A 17,359-nucleotide genomic window follows, 5' to 3' on the forward strand; every position below is an offset into this window, starting at 1 on the left:
GGTTTTGTGTGGAGGTGATAACCCAAGTCTTTTCTCACTGCATACCTTCATTTATACATTCCTGCAGAAAGGAAAGGGGGCCATAGGAAAATTCATACAGGTTAACGATCTACAAACAGGAGGTCATTAGGAGTGAGCGAGGTACAGGAAAGGAAGGTATCAATCACCTTACCTGCTTTTGAGATAACAGGGTCTGCACAACAGTAAAGAAAGTCTGCAAAAAATAACCTGAGCTTTGCTTGCATGGGAAATACCAGTGCTCAGACCACACATACACTTGTTTCAGACGGCTTTTATTTTAGGAATTAAGAAAAGAAATAGAAAGCAAAACACAAAAATGTGCACAGTGTGTAGTGAAACGCCAACCACCACAAAAAAAAAAAAAAAAAAAAAAAAAAAAAAAATTCAGTAAATTAAAATATTTAAATGCATGCAGCATGTTAAGTGCTTTCATCTAACTGCAATACATCTGTAACTTCATTAAAATAAAGGAAAGTTGCATCACAAACATATTTAAATAAATTACCAAACAAAAATTAACATTTTAAGATGTAGTGCTACAAAATACATGTGACTGTATCATGTAATGCAGAAATATGCTGGAAAATGCATGTGAAGAAACAGAAAGCATACAAGCAATCTCATCTGTATGTGAAGGAAACAACTAGATTTTCCCCTCCCAAAAGGACCATTATCTCCAACACCAAATGACCTTTGGGTAGAAGACATCGTAGAGATGTTGCGGATTTCTTCCACTAGATAGTGAGCAAGTGGCTTTCAAAACAGAACAGTAGAGAACCACTCAATGATCAAGCACAGAATGCAGTCAGTGATGAAGGCATGGAGGATGGAATACTAGCACTGCTAGAAACAAGACAAATGCTGGTTTGCGAACCCTTTGATAACAGTGCTATATAGCTGCTACCAGACCAAAATAATCAAACTAGGGCAGCAAAGCCTTAAAAAAACTGCCAAGGAAAGGATACTGACAAATTAGTTACACAGGAAGCCAGGAAGGATGAAGCTGCAATGATTCAGTAAAGGATATGCAATCAAGCAGACCTGGTGAAAGAAGCCTAAAATAATCTGGTGGAATGTTGGCACAAATTATGAAACTGAAGAATTTTGTGGGATTTTAATCTAGGGGATCCTTTACAGGAGTGCAGCAGGCCACCAGAGAGTGTGATGATGATGTAAATCATAATACAAGTGTAGGCGGCACTATGTATCTGCAACATACAGGCTGCAAACCTGGAAACCTTCCCCCACTGTAAATATACAGAGAATCAAATGCTGGAACATGCAAACAGCAGGAGACCTGCAGTATAAAGTTTAGCACTTTCACTAATCTCATCTTTTCTAATGATGCCCACATTTCTACAGAACCAAAGCTCCTCCCTAGATGTTACCCATTTGATTTCGATCTGGCACAAAATCCCCTCTGAGTAACAGATGGTTATCACCTCGAGCAAATTATAACAATTTCCTACACATAAGCTCCCACTATTACCCATCAGGCAGATATCAGATGTACTTGAAAGAGATCTAATGAAGTTATAGAAAAAGCGCTGCAGAATTTTATTATCATATTCAATAATTTGCTTTTAAAAATGTATCTCAGGAACTTTTTTTTTATTAATATTTTAATGACCCCTACAGACAGCACTGTTTAAATCTTGTATATATTTAAGCCTTTATTCTAACCGAGTGACCTCTTTTACCTCAAAGTGTTAATGGAATAGAATTAGAAGTTATGTACTCACCATAACGTTCCATCTGAGTAGGTGTATTCATTTGTCTGCAACCTGTGGGTTATGGATCCGATATCGGATCCGAACCGGCATGGTTTACCAGCTATGGATCCAAGCTCTCAGCTCCTCCCCTCACCCATAATGCCCTGCTCTACCCTCATGACCTCAGATAGAGTTTGCCAACAGCAAGAACACCCTGAAAAGGGTAACACATAATATGCAGGAAACTGAAAGGCCAGGGGGATAGGAGGGCGGGATGGTTGCAGACAAATGAATACACCTACTCAGATGGAACGTTATGGTGAGTACATAACTTCTAAATCTGAAGTAGGAGATTCATTTGTCTGCAACCTGTGGGACAGAGTCCCCAGCTACCTGAATCTTGGGCAGCCATCATGGAAGGATATTCCGAGCACCGCTGAGCCAAAGGATGCTCTACCCTAGATGCAAGATCCAACTTGTAGTGGGAAATAAAAGTATGAGATGAAGCCCACGTGGCTGCTGCACAAATATCATCTAGAGGAATCCTAGCCTTAAAGGCTGCCGAGGTAGATACTGACCGGGTTGAATGGGTGTGTACACCCTCCGGTGCGGGCCTTCCTGAAGCTTGATAAGCCAATAAGATACACTGTGAAATCCAGTGAGACAGAGAGACTTTAGAAATTGGCTTGCCCAAATTAAATTTAGCAAAGGAAATGAACAACTGGTCAGATTGCCTATGACCAGCCGTTCTGTTTAGATAAAATCTAAGTTGCCTGTGAACATCTAAGGAGTGAAGCTTGTATTCACCTTTGTTTTCATATTTAGGAAAGAAAACAGGGAGGTTAATGGATTGATTAATGTTTGCTTCAGAAGCTACTTTAGGAAGAAAGGACGGGTTGGTCCTGAGGTAAACACGGTCCGGATGAAAGACCAAGTAAGGAGGTTTAGCTGATAATGCTTGGAGCTCTGAAACTCTTTTGGCCGATGTAATGGCTACTAAAAAAGCCGTCTTGAAAGACAAGAATTTGAGATCCACCGTAGCTGCTGGTTCGAAGGGGGGGGGGGGGTCAAGGCCTGGAGAACTAAGGAAAGGTCCCAGGGAGGAACCGCTTGTTTTACAGGGGGCCTGAGAAGGAAAGTACCTTTAAGGAAAATTTTACACAACTTGGCTGACATGAGTGGACTAGAGTCATAACCAATGTGATAATGTGAAATTGCCGCCAGTTGTACTTTGACTGTGGAACTGCTGGCACCATCGTTAAAAAGAGTGGTTAAGAAATCAAGCACTAAAGGGAGAGGAACTGTGAAGGGATTCAGGCCTTGCCGCTCCGCCCACAAAGAAAACCGCTTCCACTTGCTGCGGTAGACTTTCCTAGTGGACGGTTTATGAGCTGCCACCAGGATCGCCTTAACAGGGGACGAAATACCGGTAGTCCTGATCAAGAGTGGAACTGGAGCAGCCAAGCGGTCAGCTTCAGGTTGTCCAGGTTCAGAGGAGATATGCTGGATGGATGAGATATCAGATCCGGAATGGGATCTAGAATCCAAGGAGGATTCACCGAGTGAGACCTTAGGAAGGGGAACCAGATCTGTCGAGGCCAAAACGGAGCAATGAGAATCATTCTGCAACCCACCCGAGAGGCTTTCTGAAGAACTTGGAGCATCAGAGGCAAGGGTGGATAAGCATACAGAAGACCGGGTGGCCAAGCATGCACCAGAGCGTCTCTTGGAGAACCTCCTGGAGGAGGTATCAGAGCGAAAAAACTGTCGCACTTGGTGTTTGAGGGAGAGGCAAAAGATCGCATGAAGGAGTCCCCACCGTGCGAATATGCGTTCCACTACTTGAAAATTGAGAGACCACTCGTAAGGGGTCAGAATGGTGCGACTGAGCTTGTCCGCCAGGATGTTGGACCGACCCGGAATGTGCGTTGCTATTAGAAAGCGGTTGGTGGAGATTGCCCATTCCCAAACTCTCATGGCTTCTCGACAAAGAGGGTAAGACCTCGTTCCCCCTTGCTTGTTGATGTACCAGACAACTGACATGTTGTCCGATTGAATCGCAATTGTTCCCAAGGGAAGAAAGTCCTGAAGTGCTAGCAACGCTAAGAGCACTGCTCTCATCTCTAGAATGTTGATATGCAGTAAGGTCTCTGAATCATTCCACGTGCCTTGGACGGTCCGGCCCGCAAAATGCCCCCCCCCCACCCGAGGCGGGAGGCGTCCGTGGTCACCGTGGCGAGAGGGGGAGAAGCACAAAATGGGCGGCCTCCGTGGAGATCTGGGGAGTGAAGCCACCACAGGAGGGACCGCTTGCAAGCCTTGCTGATCGCAATGGGATGATGCATAGGGAGAGCAAGGTATGACCACTGTACTAAGAGAGAGTCCACTGGAGGATGCGCATATTGAGCCTGGCAAGAGGAAGAAGTGCTATAGCAGACGCCATGGACCCTAGAGCCCTCAGGACCAACTCCGCCGGAACAGAACTTGAGTGGAGAATGGCCCGCACCTGGAGCTGGAGCTGCAGATTTTGAACTCTGTCCGCAGTGAGGAAGGCTTTTAAACTCCTTGTGTCTAACCTGGCCCCTATAAAATCTAAGAGCTTTGTGGGCGCCAGGTTGGATTTCTTTGTATTTATTGTAATGCCCAGATTGGGAGCAAGATGGAGAAAGGAGTCTCGCGCCAATAGTAGTAGATGCCTTGTTGGGGCGGTAAGGAGCCAGTCGTCCAGGTAGGGGAAGACCTGCACCCCCTGAAGCCTCAGGTGGGCCGCTACCACTGCTAATACTTTGGTGAACACCCTGGGGGCTGTGGTGAGACCAAAGGGAAGGACCCGGAACTGGTAGTGACTGGCTCCCAGCCGGAAGCGGAGGAACCTCCTGCAGCGCCTGTCCATTAGGATGTGGTAGTACGCATCTTTGAGGTCTATAGAACACATCCAGTGATTTTCTCCCAGAAGGGGGAGAATAGATTGCAGAGTGACCATTCGGAATTTTTCCTTGGGAACTGCCAGGTTCAAGAGAGAAAGGTCTAAAATTGGTCTTAGATCCCCCGTCTTTTTTGGCACTAAAAGAACCTGGAGTAGAACCCTGATCCGATCTGGGGACGGGCTGGCTGGCTCTTTTCTTTAGCAGATCGCCAATTTCTGCCAAAGCGCCCTCCCGCTGAGCGGGTGGAACGTCTGGGAGGGACTTCAACTTTGGTAAGTGACGAAAAGGGATGCGGTATCCTCTGGATATGATCTGGAGAACCCAGCGGTCTGATGTTATGGACTCCCATGCCGCTAGGTGCCCCGAACGTCCCCAGACTGCCTCCAGAGTGGAGCAGCCGGGCAACCCCTCAGGGTTGCTGCGCGGGCCGTTCAGAGAAGGGTTCTCTGGACCCGAAGTTCCTGGGAGCCCCTCTGCCTCTAGGGCGGCGTCCTCCCTGTCCTCCTCTGCCACGGAAGGACTGGTTGTCCGGAGCAGGCTGGGATTGCTGCGACTTCCGGAACCACATCTTCTTCTGACCCTTTTGGTTCCTAGAATAGGGCCTCTGGGGTGCAGAGAAGCGGATTCAGACGGCAGACAGCGTCTTCCCGTCCTTCTCGCTCTGGGTCAAAGTGTCGCAAACGGTTTTGCCAAAGAGGGCAGAACCATCAAAGGGGGCGTTCGCAAATGACGCTTTGAAGGGCTCAGAGAAATCGCAATGACGGAGCCAGGCCTGACGTCTAGTGACTAGACCTGCCCCTGCGGCTCTAGCGGCGCCTTCCGTAGCATGGGAGAGTAGCCGCATAGAGGTATTGGTAACTGATCTAAGAGTGGCCATGCGGGTGGAGTGCAGTCCTTTGTCCTCCTCCGACATGGACTCTGGGGGAGATGCAGCGTATTCTTTAATGAGATCTCGCTGCATCCTAATGACGTGTGCCAGGTAGTTCAGCGCCCTTACCGAGAAGGTCGCTGAACTAAACATCCGCTTCCCCAAGCGGTCCATCATCCGAGACTCCTTGCTCGGGGGATGGACTGAGGGACTCTCCTGAGCAAGTTCCCTCTTGGTGGCCGCCGCCGTTAACATGGCATCTACCGGAGGCCCCTTACTCCAATGGGCACGGTCGGACGGTGGGCTGAGGATCCTGTCGGGCCTCTTAGGGATTGGCTCCACGGTGTCCGGTTCCTTCCACGCCCTGGTGGTAATGAGGTCTACCAGGGGGTCGGCAGGAGGGGACACCCAAGAGGTAGACGGGCCCGCTTCAAATGCCTCCAAGAACACGGACTCGTCCGAGGAAGACTTGGGGGCAGACCACCCCCCCCCCCCTTATACGGAGCATTTCCATGATGTCTCCAAATGAGACATCCTCGGGGGGTGACCGTGGGGAGCCTTCCCCTTCCTCCAAATCAGTGCCTTCCGTGAGAGACTCGGGGGAGTCAATGTGCCTCCTTTTGCACGTATGCTTGCGAGGAACATCCTCTGGGGGGCTGTCAGAGGACTCCTCGCAAGCAGCAACCTGTTCCAGGGGAACAGCTTGGGGCACAGAAGCGGGCTGTCCCAAGGGCCGGATGGTGGAAGCCTGACCCAGTGCAGAGGGAGCGCGGGACGGAGCCGAAACAAGTACCGGGGGTCCGGAGACCCTCAACAGGGCCCTCTCCACTACATCAAAGGCCGAAGGGGAGCCGACCTCGACCAAAGACAATCGGCTCCCCCTCGGATCCGAAGAGTGGATCGGAGCCGGCGCCGAAGCGCTCTGATCCGAAGGGACAGTGCGCTCCGACACAGACGGCGCTGAAGGAGCACTGATCCCCCCGGATCCGAGGCTCGGATCCAGGCTCCGAGAGGTCGGATCCGATGCACTCGAGGGCAGGGTTGGATCCGAAGTACCGAGTACTATCGGCGCCGACCCACCCCCGGCTCCGAAGCTGCTCGGCTCCAACTGCTCCGAACCCGGGCAGCGGGTCGGAGAAGGAGCAATCGGCTTGAAAAAGGGGGTCGAGCTCCCCCCCGGGGGGGGGAGGCAAGAGCACTCCCATCTGCATCTGGGCCTGGATGAACCTTCTCATCATCCAGTCCAGATCAGCATCAGATAGGCTGTACGTTGATCTCGACGAGGCTACCGAGGTAGGCCTTGAGTGCCTCCTCGATAGCCTCGACGGAGATCGGGTCTCCTCCTCCTCAGGTCCCGGTGAAAAACACACTGGAGACCGGAGCCGAGGAGGAGGAGATCCAGCCGACAATGGAGCCGGGGGAGAAGCCCGCTTGGCTGGCGGGGCCGAAACAGAGGTCTCGGCCCGCCGCTTATGGTGCTTCTCCCTCCGGTCCCTTTTTCTAGCATCCCTCTCCTCCGAACCAGAAGCGGGAAGTTGAGTCCCAGGAGGAGGAGGGGAGCCGAGAGGAATAACCGTGGGGACGGTTACCCCCGAAGGAGCGGAGGTCGGAGCAGAGTCCGGCGGTAAAAAGCCCGCCAAAACAAGCTTGGACCTCCGCTCCTTCAATGCCCTGGGGTTGAACCCTGCACAAATGGAACATCCAGATGTGAGGTGTTCAACCCCCAGGCATCTAACACACCGAGTGTGGCCATCAGCTGGGGAAAGCTCATGGCCACACTCGGAGCATTTAGAAAAAATAGCCTTGGGCTGCTCAGACAACCCAAGCTAACAAATAACAGTTACTATAACTAAGGAAAGTAACTAAAACAAAAATCACTCACAGGCCCAACACACACACTACGCTACCAGCGAGGGAAGGGATATAAATTTTAGATTAAACTCTAAAAAAAAGTAATAATACAAAAAGGGAAACCTACACTTTCACACAAATCAACCAAAAAATTATTTAAATTTTACAATTTAAACACTGAAACTATCACTTAGCTGGAGAGCTGGAAAAACAATCTGGTCACCATGCGCGGCAAACGAGATCAGAGGTCATGAGGGTAGAGCAGGGCATTATGGGTGAGGGGAGGAGCTGAGAGCTTGGATCCATAGCTGGTAAACCATGCCGGTTCGGATCCGATATCGGATCCATAACCCACAGGTTGCAGACAAATGAATCTCCTACTTCAGATCAAATGGAAGGCGAATTCCTATAGTAAATGCCTTCCCAGTCACCCCAGGCCCTCTCACGCATGGGAGAACGCACCCATAAGCAGTCTTTACCTAGGACATGTCCATATTAAGTGTTTATAAACCTGCAGAATTCTCAAACGGATCAACACAGTGCTTATCTGCTTCTATACAAATAAAGATCTAAAGAAATTAACAGTTTCCTGAGATTTTTTCCCCAACGTCAAAAATTCCTCTGCAACAGCAAGCAACACCCGAAGACTCATGCCAATAGGCCAGTGTTTATCCCTCCTCTATGATTTACACCACAGATGGACAGATACCAAATGCTACTTACCTTAAGGTTTGGGTAGCTACTGTTTTTTATATTAGTTTGGCTCACCTCTGGACCCCCAGGTGATGAGACTGTCCACCTGTCAGGAACATCCTAACTCTAGGTAATGCCATTAAATTACTCCCTGGATGCTGCTAAACCATACTATGAAAAACAAAAATATTAGGCGAAAGACCCTAAAGGGCCTTTTTAAGCTTAGCTATGCTTCCCAGAAATATTAGAAATGTACTGGTCCCATAAATTATGTGGGGGGTACAATAAATTTGGGTACGAGTGGTTGAGTATTTACAAGCTTCCTCTCCTTCTAACAGACATGGGTGCCAGACCAGGAGTAAATTTTTTGATTCCCCATCCACTGATCCAAGTTTTGCTTGAATAAGTGCAGGGGAACACTGCTTCAAACAGATGGAAGACCCGTTACAGAGAAGGGGCAGCCTCTCAGACAAATCTGTCCTTCTGCATATTCTATTTTTGTTGACTAGGTTTACATCCCTGACTGTGTGTTTCTGGTGTCATTTGTTTTGAAGATGTGCAACAGGTCCATAAAGTGTGGATCAGAGAAAGCTTTATAGCCCAGGCATATGCTGCATCTCTAGGAGACAAAGAATAAGGGGAATACTTTGCGGTGGTCTGCTTAGGATTGGTTTCCTGTATCATGTAATCTTTTTTGTTATGAATCTCTGCATATCCCTGCTCAGGCACACTGTACACTATTAATGTTTTTTTTTGACGGCAGAATGCAATGGAGCAATGGCATCACTGGCCTCAATGCCATACCCTTGTTTATAAGTTGTGCAACATGGATTGATTTTCTTACCACTGTAGACACATGACAGCCAAAGGCCAAGCTGCTGTCTACATGTGCTCCCACATCCCTGATTATTAGGTCTTACAGGTGTTAGTATTAATGTAGAAAAATCAGAAAATATGGCCACATCCGCTGATGGATATTATGCACTTCTTGGCATTCAGTTTCAGGCCATGACTCTAGCACCAGTTATTAGTTTGCCAGGCCTTTTTGAAGGATGTTTGTGTCCTGAAGGGAATTCAGTGGCTGCACCTAATTTGCACTCATCTGCAAAGCTGGTCAGCCAGAGGCCTCTGATGTTTTACATCTACTTCTGTGAGAAGCCCCAGCACCAAACCTTGATAGACATCTCTAGCGACCGGCCTTTTTGTGGTGTTCTTGGGTCCTATGCGTGAACCAGTTGGCTAATAGTAGGTGAGATTGGAGTTTGTGTCCAATTCAGTGAGCTTGTCTACAATTTCTGAGTGGGGGAACTATGTCAAATGCTTCAGCTAGATCAAGGTCGACAGTATGCACCATTTTACCCTCCATCCATTGTTTTGGTGACAACCTTTAAGTCGCCCACCAGGTTGACTAGGCATGATCTTCGTTTGATGAAACCAGGGTTGGATCCAGTGCCTGAAGGTTTCCTATGTCATCATGTTTCTTTCCATTACTTTGCATGTAGTCAGAGTTATGAGTCTGTAGTTTCTTGGGTCCATGGATGGCCTGCCCTTGTGTAGTAGGATAACAGCTGCAGTCCTCCATTTGCCTGGTAGTTGGAGGCTACAACTGAAAGATGGGCATTGCAGGGTACACCTGCAATCTTAGCTGCATGGGAGGCCAATGTTGTTTGATCGAAAAAGATGCATGACAGGTCAAGCATCAAGCATCATGCTTCTAGAAGCCCCAAAAGGTCAGGTTTCATACTATTAAAGAGGCCTCCTGAAATATTATTAGGTCCCATCAATGCAGTGCATTTTGCCTTGGACAGCACATTGAGGACCTAGTTTCTCTGGTGATAGCTAGGGGGCTATTGCTGGGGGCATTTCTAGACAGGTAATCGGGGGAGAAAGTGGGGGTAAAATTGGAGCCGAATTTATGGGCCAGTAGGTTTTCTGCGTCCTCAGGTTCAGTGCAGGTGGCTCCATTTACAAGTAGATTACCACATTGTTGTGCACTGCTTTTTAGGTTTCAGACATAACTGAAGAATGCCTTCTGGTTGCCCTCAGCTTGGGAGGCTACTTTTACCTCAAATATGGCTTTGGCTGAATTAATTAATTAATTAATTAATTAATTAATTAATTAATTAATTAATTAATTAATTAATCAATCCCCAATTTGTTTTACTTAGTTTGATATGGAGTGCTTACCTTGCTGGGCATTGCACCACCAATTTTTGGTCTAGATATTTTTCCTTTTGTTATATGATCTATTGAAGATGCAATACCAACATGGTGGCTTGTTTTTTCAGTTTGTCATGAATTTATTTTGGGTAGGCACAGCGTCCTCTATACAGCTGTATACATGACTGCAGTAGGGTTCTTGTGAATGATTCTGGGTACACAGCCATGTTCCCCTGGTTGGGGGACTTAACATTTTGCCACAGTGTTACCTAGACATACGAAGTTTGCCTAGATATAATTTCCAAAAAGTTCCAGGGTTACCTGGTGTCTCAAGGTTTTATTTTTATTTCAAAAAGAGAGAGCTTTATGGTCCAACTGGACTAGAACAATGCACTCAGAGGGAATGCAATGTTCTCCCACGTTGGAGAGGAATAGGTCTAGGATGTCAGTCGGTATACTAGGTGCACTATCTGGTCCAAGTTTTTTGTTTACAAAGTCCAGGAATCTTTGGGCCTACATGTTAGGAGCAGTGTAGGATTCACAGTTTACAGTGACACAGTTAAAGTCACCCATTAATAAGTCTCCAGTATATTTAAGTTATGTGTTACGGGTTTTCTGGGTCACAAAGGAATAACATACAGCTTGCCCAGATATGGTATGGAACTTCACCTGTGTAAATTTAGAGGTGGAGAAACTCGAGCAAATTATACTGTTTGACCATTCCTGAAGCAGTCTTTTTTTTTTTTTTTTTTTAATACAAATTCTGACACGAGTTTTTGTCTCTTCCTGTGCAGTAACAGGTCTAAATGTGGAAAGCTTTACAGCCCTGCACTACTGGGTATTCTCTAAGGCTTTTAACCAAATCTCAGTAACTGCAGAGAAGTCTAGTCTCCAGAGTGTGGAAGCTTGCAGGGAGGAGGAGTCTGTTTAGACTGTTAGCACTAAGCAGTAACACCTTTAGATTTTCTTGGGTTGATTCTATGTTGGATGATTTATCAGGTGCCTAAAATGCCTAAAAAAGGCACTATGTAGGTGGATAAGATTTTAGCCAATATTCAAAAGCCTAGAGGGGACAGATGCAGACCATCCCTGGCAGAGTAGTGTGATCCATCAACCATATCCTCCCAGGCTAAGAAATATTGTACTCACTTTCAAGAGCACCAAAACTAAGCCAATTATTAAAGTCAATTATTTTCTGTTCATATTGTGGCACTATCATTGGATAAGGTAGAATACTGCTCAATTTTAGGCTCATACTGGACTGGGGACAGACAATCCGAGAGATCCATTATGTCTCTAGTCGTATATTCCAAGGAGGAAAGTCTCGTATCATTTACTTGCACATGAACTATGAGTCATACTGGTACCTGTGCTTCAATGACCCAAGTGCTTATGTGATCTGATGGATATAGTCAACTTACCAAAGCTCAGACATGTTTTCCTACAATATTCTCTAGCAAGTTTATTCAATAAAATATATAAAAACAAGGCAAACTTACCAATCTTAAGCCTAACTGCAGCACGGTTTTGTGAGAAAATCGTTTTCCATTACTTTCAAAAATCTTCTGTAGGTCTGATCCAAAACGATCCATCACCATAAATCTGTAACTAAATGCAAACAAAAATTTTGAAAATGTCATCATCTGACTAGGTTACAGTAGCCAAAACTGTTTACGTCTGCTTCAGTGGTGACTGTGCTTTGGTTTTAATGCAAAAGTCTTCACTGCATCACGTTAGAAAATAAAGTCAGAAAAAAAGAGAAGACAAATATAGCTTGAAACTCATGAGTAGAAAACCACTATTAAATTTTAATGGCAAATGCTAAACAATTAACTAGTGAAAAAGTGCGATTGTATGTGGAGATAATGCAATCTCAATGAGAACAAGTACAGGAGTATACGGGATGCATCATTCATTTTGTTTTATGCTGGGCTCAAAAGTAATGCTGTTTAGTCATTTGAGTTTCAGGCTTCTGAGTATGTCTTGGGATCTCTGGCCTCATTTGCAAAACAGTCTTACTGTTCAGGCTTCTACAACATAACCTTGCATTTCTACCCCTCCTTTTTAAAGCAAAAGGTCGGGGTACAGTACAACAGTAAGAAACACATACTTGAACTAGTCCTCATCAATGGCTACAGAGCTGTCTTAATGTGATCACTTTTAAGGCTCAGTATTTCACTACAATTCTGCCTTTAGCAGTTATTCAAAAGGTTTTCAGTAAGGTATTACAAAAAAAGTAGAATAGTGTGTTGCCATGCGACCAGAGCAAAATTAGAAGTTATGTACTCACCATAACGTTCCATCTGAGTAGGTGTATTCATTTGTCTGCAACCTGTGGGTTATGGATCCGATATCGGATCCCGCATAGTTTTCCAGCTATGGATCCAAGCTCTCAGCTCCTCCCCTCACCCATAATGCCCTGCTCTACCCTCATGACCTCAGATCGAGTTTGCCAAAGCAACAATACCCTAAAAAGGGTAACAAGTAATATGCAGGAAACTGAAAGGCCAGGGGGATAGGAAGGCGGATGAGTTGCAGACAAATGAATACACCTACTCAGATGGAACGTTATGGTGAGTACATAACTTCTAAATCTGAAGTAGGATATTCATTTGTCTGCAACCTGTGGGACAGAGTCCCCAGCTACCTGAATCTTGGGCGCCATCATGGAAGGATATTCGAGCACCGCTGAGCCAAAGGATGCTCTACCCTAGATGCAAGATCCAACTTATAGTGGGAAATAAATGTATGAGATGAAGCCCACGTGGCTGCTGCACAAATATCATCTAGAGGAATCCTAGCCTTGAAGGCTGCCGAGGTAGATACTGACCGGGTTGAATGGGCATGAACACCTCCCTTCCTGACGCTTGATAAGCCAATAAAATGCACTGAGAAATCCAGCGGACAGAGAAACTTTGGAAATTGGCTTGCCCAAATTGAATTTTGCAAAGGAAATAAACAGCTGGTCGGATTGCCTATGACCAGCTGTCCTGTTGAGATAAAATCTTAGTTGCCTGTGAACATCTAGTGAGTGTAGCCTATATTCACCTTTGTTTTCATACTTAGGAAGAAAACAGGAGGTTAATGGATTGATTGATGTTTGCTTCAGAAGCAATTTTAGGAAGGAAGGACGGGTTGGTCCTGAGGAAGACAGATAAAACCAAGTAAGGAGGTTTGGCTGATAAAGCTTGAAGTTCAGACACTCTCTTGGCTGATGTAATGGCTACCAAAAAGGCTGTCTTGTAAGACAAGAATTTGAGATCCACTGTAGCCGGGCTCGAAAGGGGAGCGGTCAAGGCCTGTAGGACCAAAGAAAGGTCCCAAGGAGGAACTGCTTGCTTTATAGGGGCCTGAGAAGGAAAGTACCCTTAAGAAATGTTTTGCACAATTTGGCTGACATAAGAGGATTAGACTCCTGACCAATGTGATAGTGAGAAATTGCCGCCAGTTGAACTTTGACTGTGGAACTGCTGGCACCATCATTAAAGAGAGGTTAGAAAATCAAGCACTACAGGGAGAGGAACCGTGAAGGATCTAGACCGCTTTGCTCCACACACAGAGAACGTTTCCATTTGCTTCGTAAACCTTTCTAGTGGATGGTTTATGAGCCGCCACCAAAATAGCCTTTACCGGAGAAGAAATACCGAGTCCTTATCAAGAGTGGAACTGGAGCAGCCAAGCGGTCAGCTTCAGGTTGTCCAGGTTCGGAGGAGGAATGCAGGATGGATGGGATATCAGATCCGAATGGGATCTAGAATCCAAGGAGGATTCACCGAGTGAGACCTTAGGAAGGGGAACCAGATCTGTCGAGGCCAGAATGGAGCAATGAGAATCATTCTGCAACCCACCCGAGAGGCTTTCTGAAGAACTTGCAGCATCAGAGGCAAGGGTGGATAGGCATACAGAAGACCGGGTGGCCAAGCATGCACCAGAGCGCCTTTGGGGTACCTCCGGTGGAGGTATTAGAGCGAAAAACTGTCGACTTGGTGTTTGAGGGAGAAGCAAAAGATCGCAAGAAGGGGTTTCCCCCCGTGCGAATATGCGTCCGCTACTTGACAATTGAGAGACCACTCGTAAGGGGTCAGAATGGTGCGACTGAGCTTGTCCGCTAGGATGTTGGACCGACCCGAATGTGCTGCTATGAGAAAGCGATTGGTGGAGATTGCCCATTCCCAAACTCTCATGGCCTCTCGACAAAGAGGGTAAGACCTTGTTCCCCTTGCTTGTTGATGTACCAGACAACAGACATATTGTCCGATTGAATAATTGTTCCCAAGGGAAGAAAGTCCTGAAGTGCTAGCAACGCTAAGAGCACTGCTCTCATCTCTAGAACATTGATATGCAGTAAGGTCTCTGAATCGCTCCACGTGCCTTGGACTGTCCGCCAAAGTGCCCCCCACCCGAGGCGGAGGCGCCCGTGGTCACCGTGGCGAGAGGGGAGAAGCACAAGTGGAGATCCGGGAGTGGAGCCACCACAAGAGGGACCGCTGCAAGCCTTGCTGATCGCTATGGGATGATGCATGGGAGAGCAAGGTATGACCACTGTACTAAGAGCGCCCACTGTAGAATGCGATATTGAGCCTGGCAAGAGGAAGAAGTGCTATCGACGGCCATGGACCCTAGCGCCCTCAGGACCAACTCCGCTGCAACAGAACATGAATGGAGAATGCCCCCCACCTGGAGCTGCAGATTTAGAACTCTGTCCGCAGTGAGGAAGGCTCAGAACTCCTTGTGTCTAGTCTGGCCCCTATGAAATCTAAGAGCTGAGTGGGTGCCAGGTTGGACTTGTTTGTATTTATTGTGATGCCCAGAAATGGAGCAAGATGGAGAAAGGAGTCTCACGAGAGAAGTAGATGCCTTGTTGGGCGGTAAGGAGCCAGTCGTCCAGGTAGGGAAAGACCTGCACCCCTGAAGCCTCAGGTGGGCCGCTACCACTGCTAGTACTTTGGTAAACACCCTGGGGGCTGTGGTGAGACCAAAGGAAGGACCCGAACTGGTAGTGACTGGCTCCCAGCGCGGAGAAACCTCCTGTCTGTCCATTAGGATGTGGTAGTACAGCGTCCTTGAGATCTATCGAGCACATCCAGTGGCCTTCTCCCAGAAGGGGAGAATAGATTGTAGAGTGACCATTCGAATTTTTCTTTGGGGACTGCCAGATTCAAGAGAGAGAGGTCTAGGATTGGTCTTAGTTCCCCCGTCTTTTTTGGCACTAAAAAGAACCTGGAGTAGAACCCTGATCCGATCTGGTCTGGAGGAACGGGCTGGATGGCTCTTTTCTCTAGCAGATGGCCAATTTCTGCCAAAGCGGCCTCCCTTTGACCGGGTGGTACGTCTGGGAGGGACTTCATCTTTGGAAGGTGAAGGAAAGGAATGCGATATCCCTGGATATGATTTGGAGAACCCAGCGGTCCGATGTTATGGACTCCCATGCCGCTAGGTGCCCTGGCGCCCCCGACTGCCTCCAGAGTAGAGCAGTCGGGCAACCTCAGTCAGAGAAAGGTTCCCTGGACGTTTCTGGGAGCCCCTCTGCCTCTAGGGCTCCCTGTCCTCCTCTGCCACGGAAGGACTGGTTGTCCGGAGCAGGCTGGGACTGCTGCGACTTCCGAACCACATCTTCTTCTGACCCTTTTGGTTCCTAGAATAGGGCCTCTGGGGTGCAGAGAAGCAGACAGCCCCGTCCCCTTCTCGCCTGGGTCAACGAAACGGTCTTGCCAAACAGAGCAGAACCATCAAAGGGCGCCTTTGAAGGCTGAAAATCGCAGTGGCGGAGCCAGGCCTGACGCCTAGTGACCAGTCCTGTCCAGCATGGGAGAGTAGCCGCATAGAAGTATTTGTGACTGACCTAAGAGTGGCCATTTTGGTGGAGTGCAGAGCTCTGTCCTCCTCCGAAATGGACTTGGATGCAGCGTACTCCTTAATAAGTCGCTGCATCCCAATATAATATATGCCAAAATAGTTCAGCTCCTTACCGAGAAGGTAACTGAACATCCGCTGCGGTCCATCATCCGAGACTCCTTGCTCGGTGGGTGGACTGAGGGACTCTCCTGAGCCAGTTCCCCCTTTGTGGCCGCCGCCACCAACATGGCACCTACAGGAGGCCCCATACTCCAATGGGTCCTGTCGGAGGCGGGCTAAGGATCCTGTCAGGTCTTTGGGAATTGGCTCCATGGTGTCGCCCTGGTGGTAATAAGGTCCACCAGGGGTCGGCAGGGGAGACACCCAAGAGGTAGACGGGCCAATGCCTCCAAGAACACGGACTCGTCCGAGGAAGACTTGGGGCAGACCACCCCTATACGGAGGAGCATTTCCATGATGTCTCCGGGAGACATCCTCGGGGTGACCGTGGGGAGCCTTCCCTTCCTCCAAGTCCGTGTCTTCAGTGAGTGACTAACAGCAATTTGCTCCATGGGAGCAACTTGGCTGTCCCAGGGGCCGGGTGGAAGCCTGGCCCAGTGCAGAGGCACTACATCAAAAAAAGGGAGACGACTTCTCAACAAAGGATCCGGCTAACTCCCCCTCGGATGATCGGAGCGGATCGAGCCCACCAAGCACGGGGATCGGCGACAGTGCGCTCCGACACAGACGGGCGCGGGCGAGCACTGATCCCCGATCGGCTCGGATCCAGGCCCGAGATCGGGTCCATCGAAGTACACTATGCCTCCGGCTCTCGCCCGGCGCCTCCCCTCGCAGTGTTGCTCCAACAGCGCGCTAGTCGAAGAAGCAATAGGGGGGGCTAAAAGGGTGTTGAGCTCCCGTGGGGAGGCAAGCACTCCCATCTGCATCTGGGCCTGGATGAACCTTCTCATCATCCGTCCAGATCTGCATCCTGGAATGCCTCCTCGACGGGTCTCCTCCTCCTCAGGACCCGGTGCACACACAGGGCCGGGGCGAGAGGAGGGGAGGACCACCAAGAAGGCCGGGAGAAAGCCCGCTTGCTGGGCGGGGGCGAAACAGAGGTCTCGGCCCGCCGCTTGCTTTCTCCCTCTCGTCCTTTTAGATGCATCCCTCTCCTGTCCTGAGCGGGAGTTTGAGTCCCAGGAACAGGAGGGGTGCCACAGTGGGAACAACTGCAGCCGAGAGGGTCAAGGAGCGGAGGGAGGTCGGAGAGTCCGGGCGGTAAAAGACCC

At 48.3% G+C, this 17,359-nt stretch overlaps 1 protein-coding gene across 2 annotated transcripts in view; it reads right to left on the reverse strand.

Annotated features, from left to right (window-relative positions):
• VRK1 (VRK serine/threonine kinase 1) overlaps nucleotides 1–17,359 on the reverse strand; it is an 867,990-nt gene that overhangs the window by 563,886 nt on the left and 286,745 nt on the right. For both annotated transcript variants that reach the window (XM_044074643.1, XM_044074644.1), the window contains exon 6: nucleotides 11,732–11,840. In XM_044074643.1, coding sequence (XP_043930578.1) covers nucleotides 11,732–11,840 — 109 coding nt within the window. The remainder of the gene's footprint in view (nucleotides 1–11,731; nucleotides 11,841–17,359) is intronic.

Source organism: Protopterus annectens, chromosome 6.part0, assembly GCF_019279795.1.
Source record: "Protopterus annectens isolate FY-2018-M chromosome 6.part0, PAN1.0, whole genome shotgun sequence".
Taxonomy (NCBI): Eukaryota; Metazoa; Chordata; order Ceratodontiformes; family Protopteridae; genus Protopterus; species Protopterus annectens.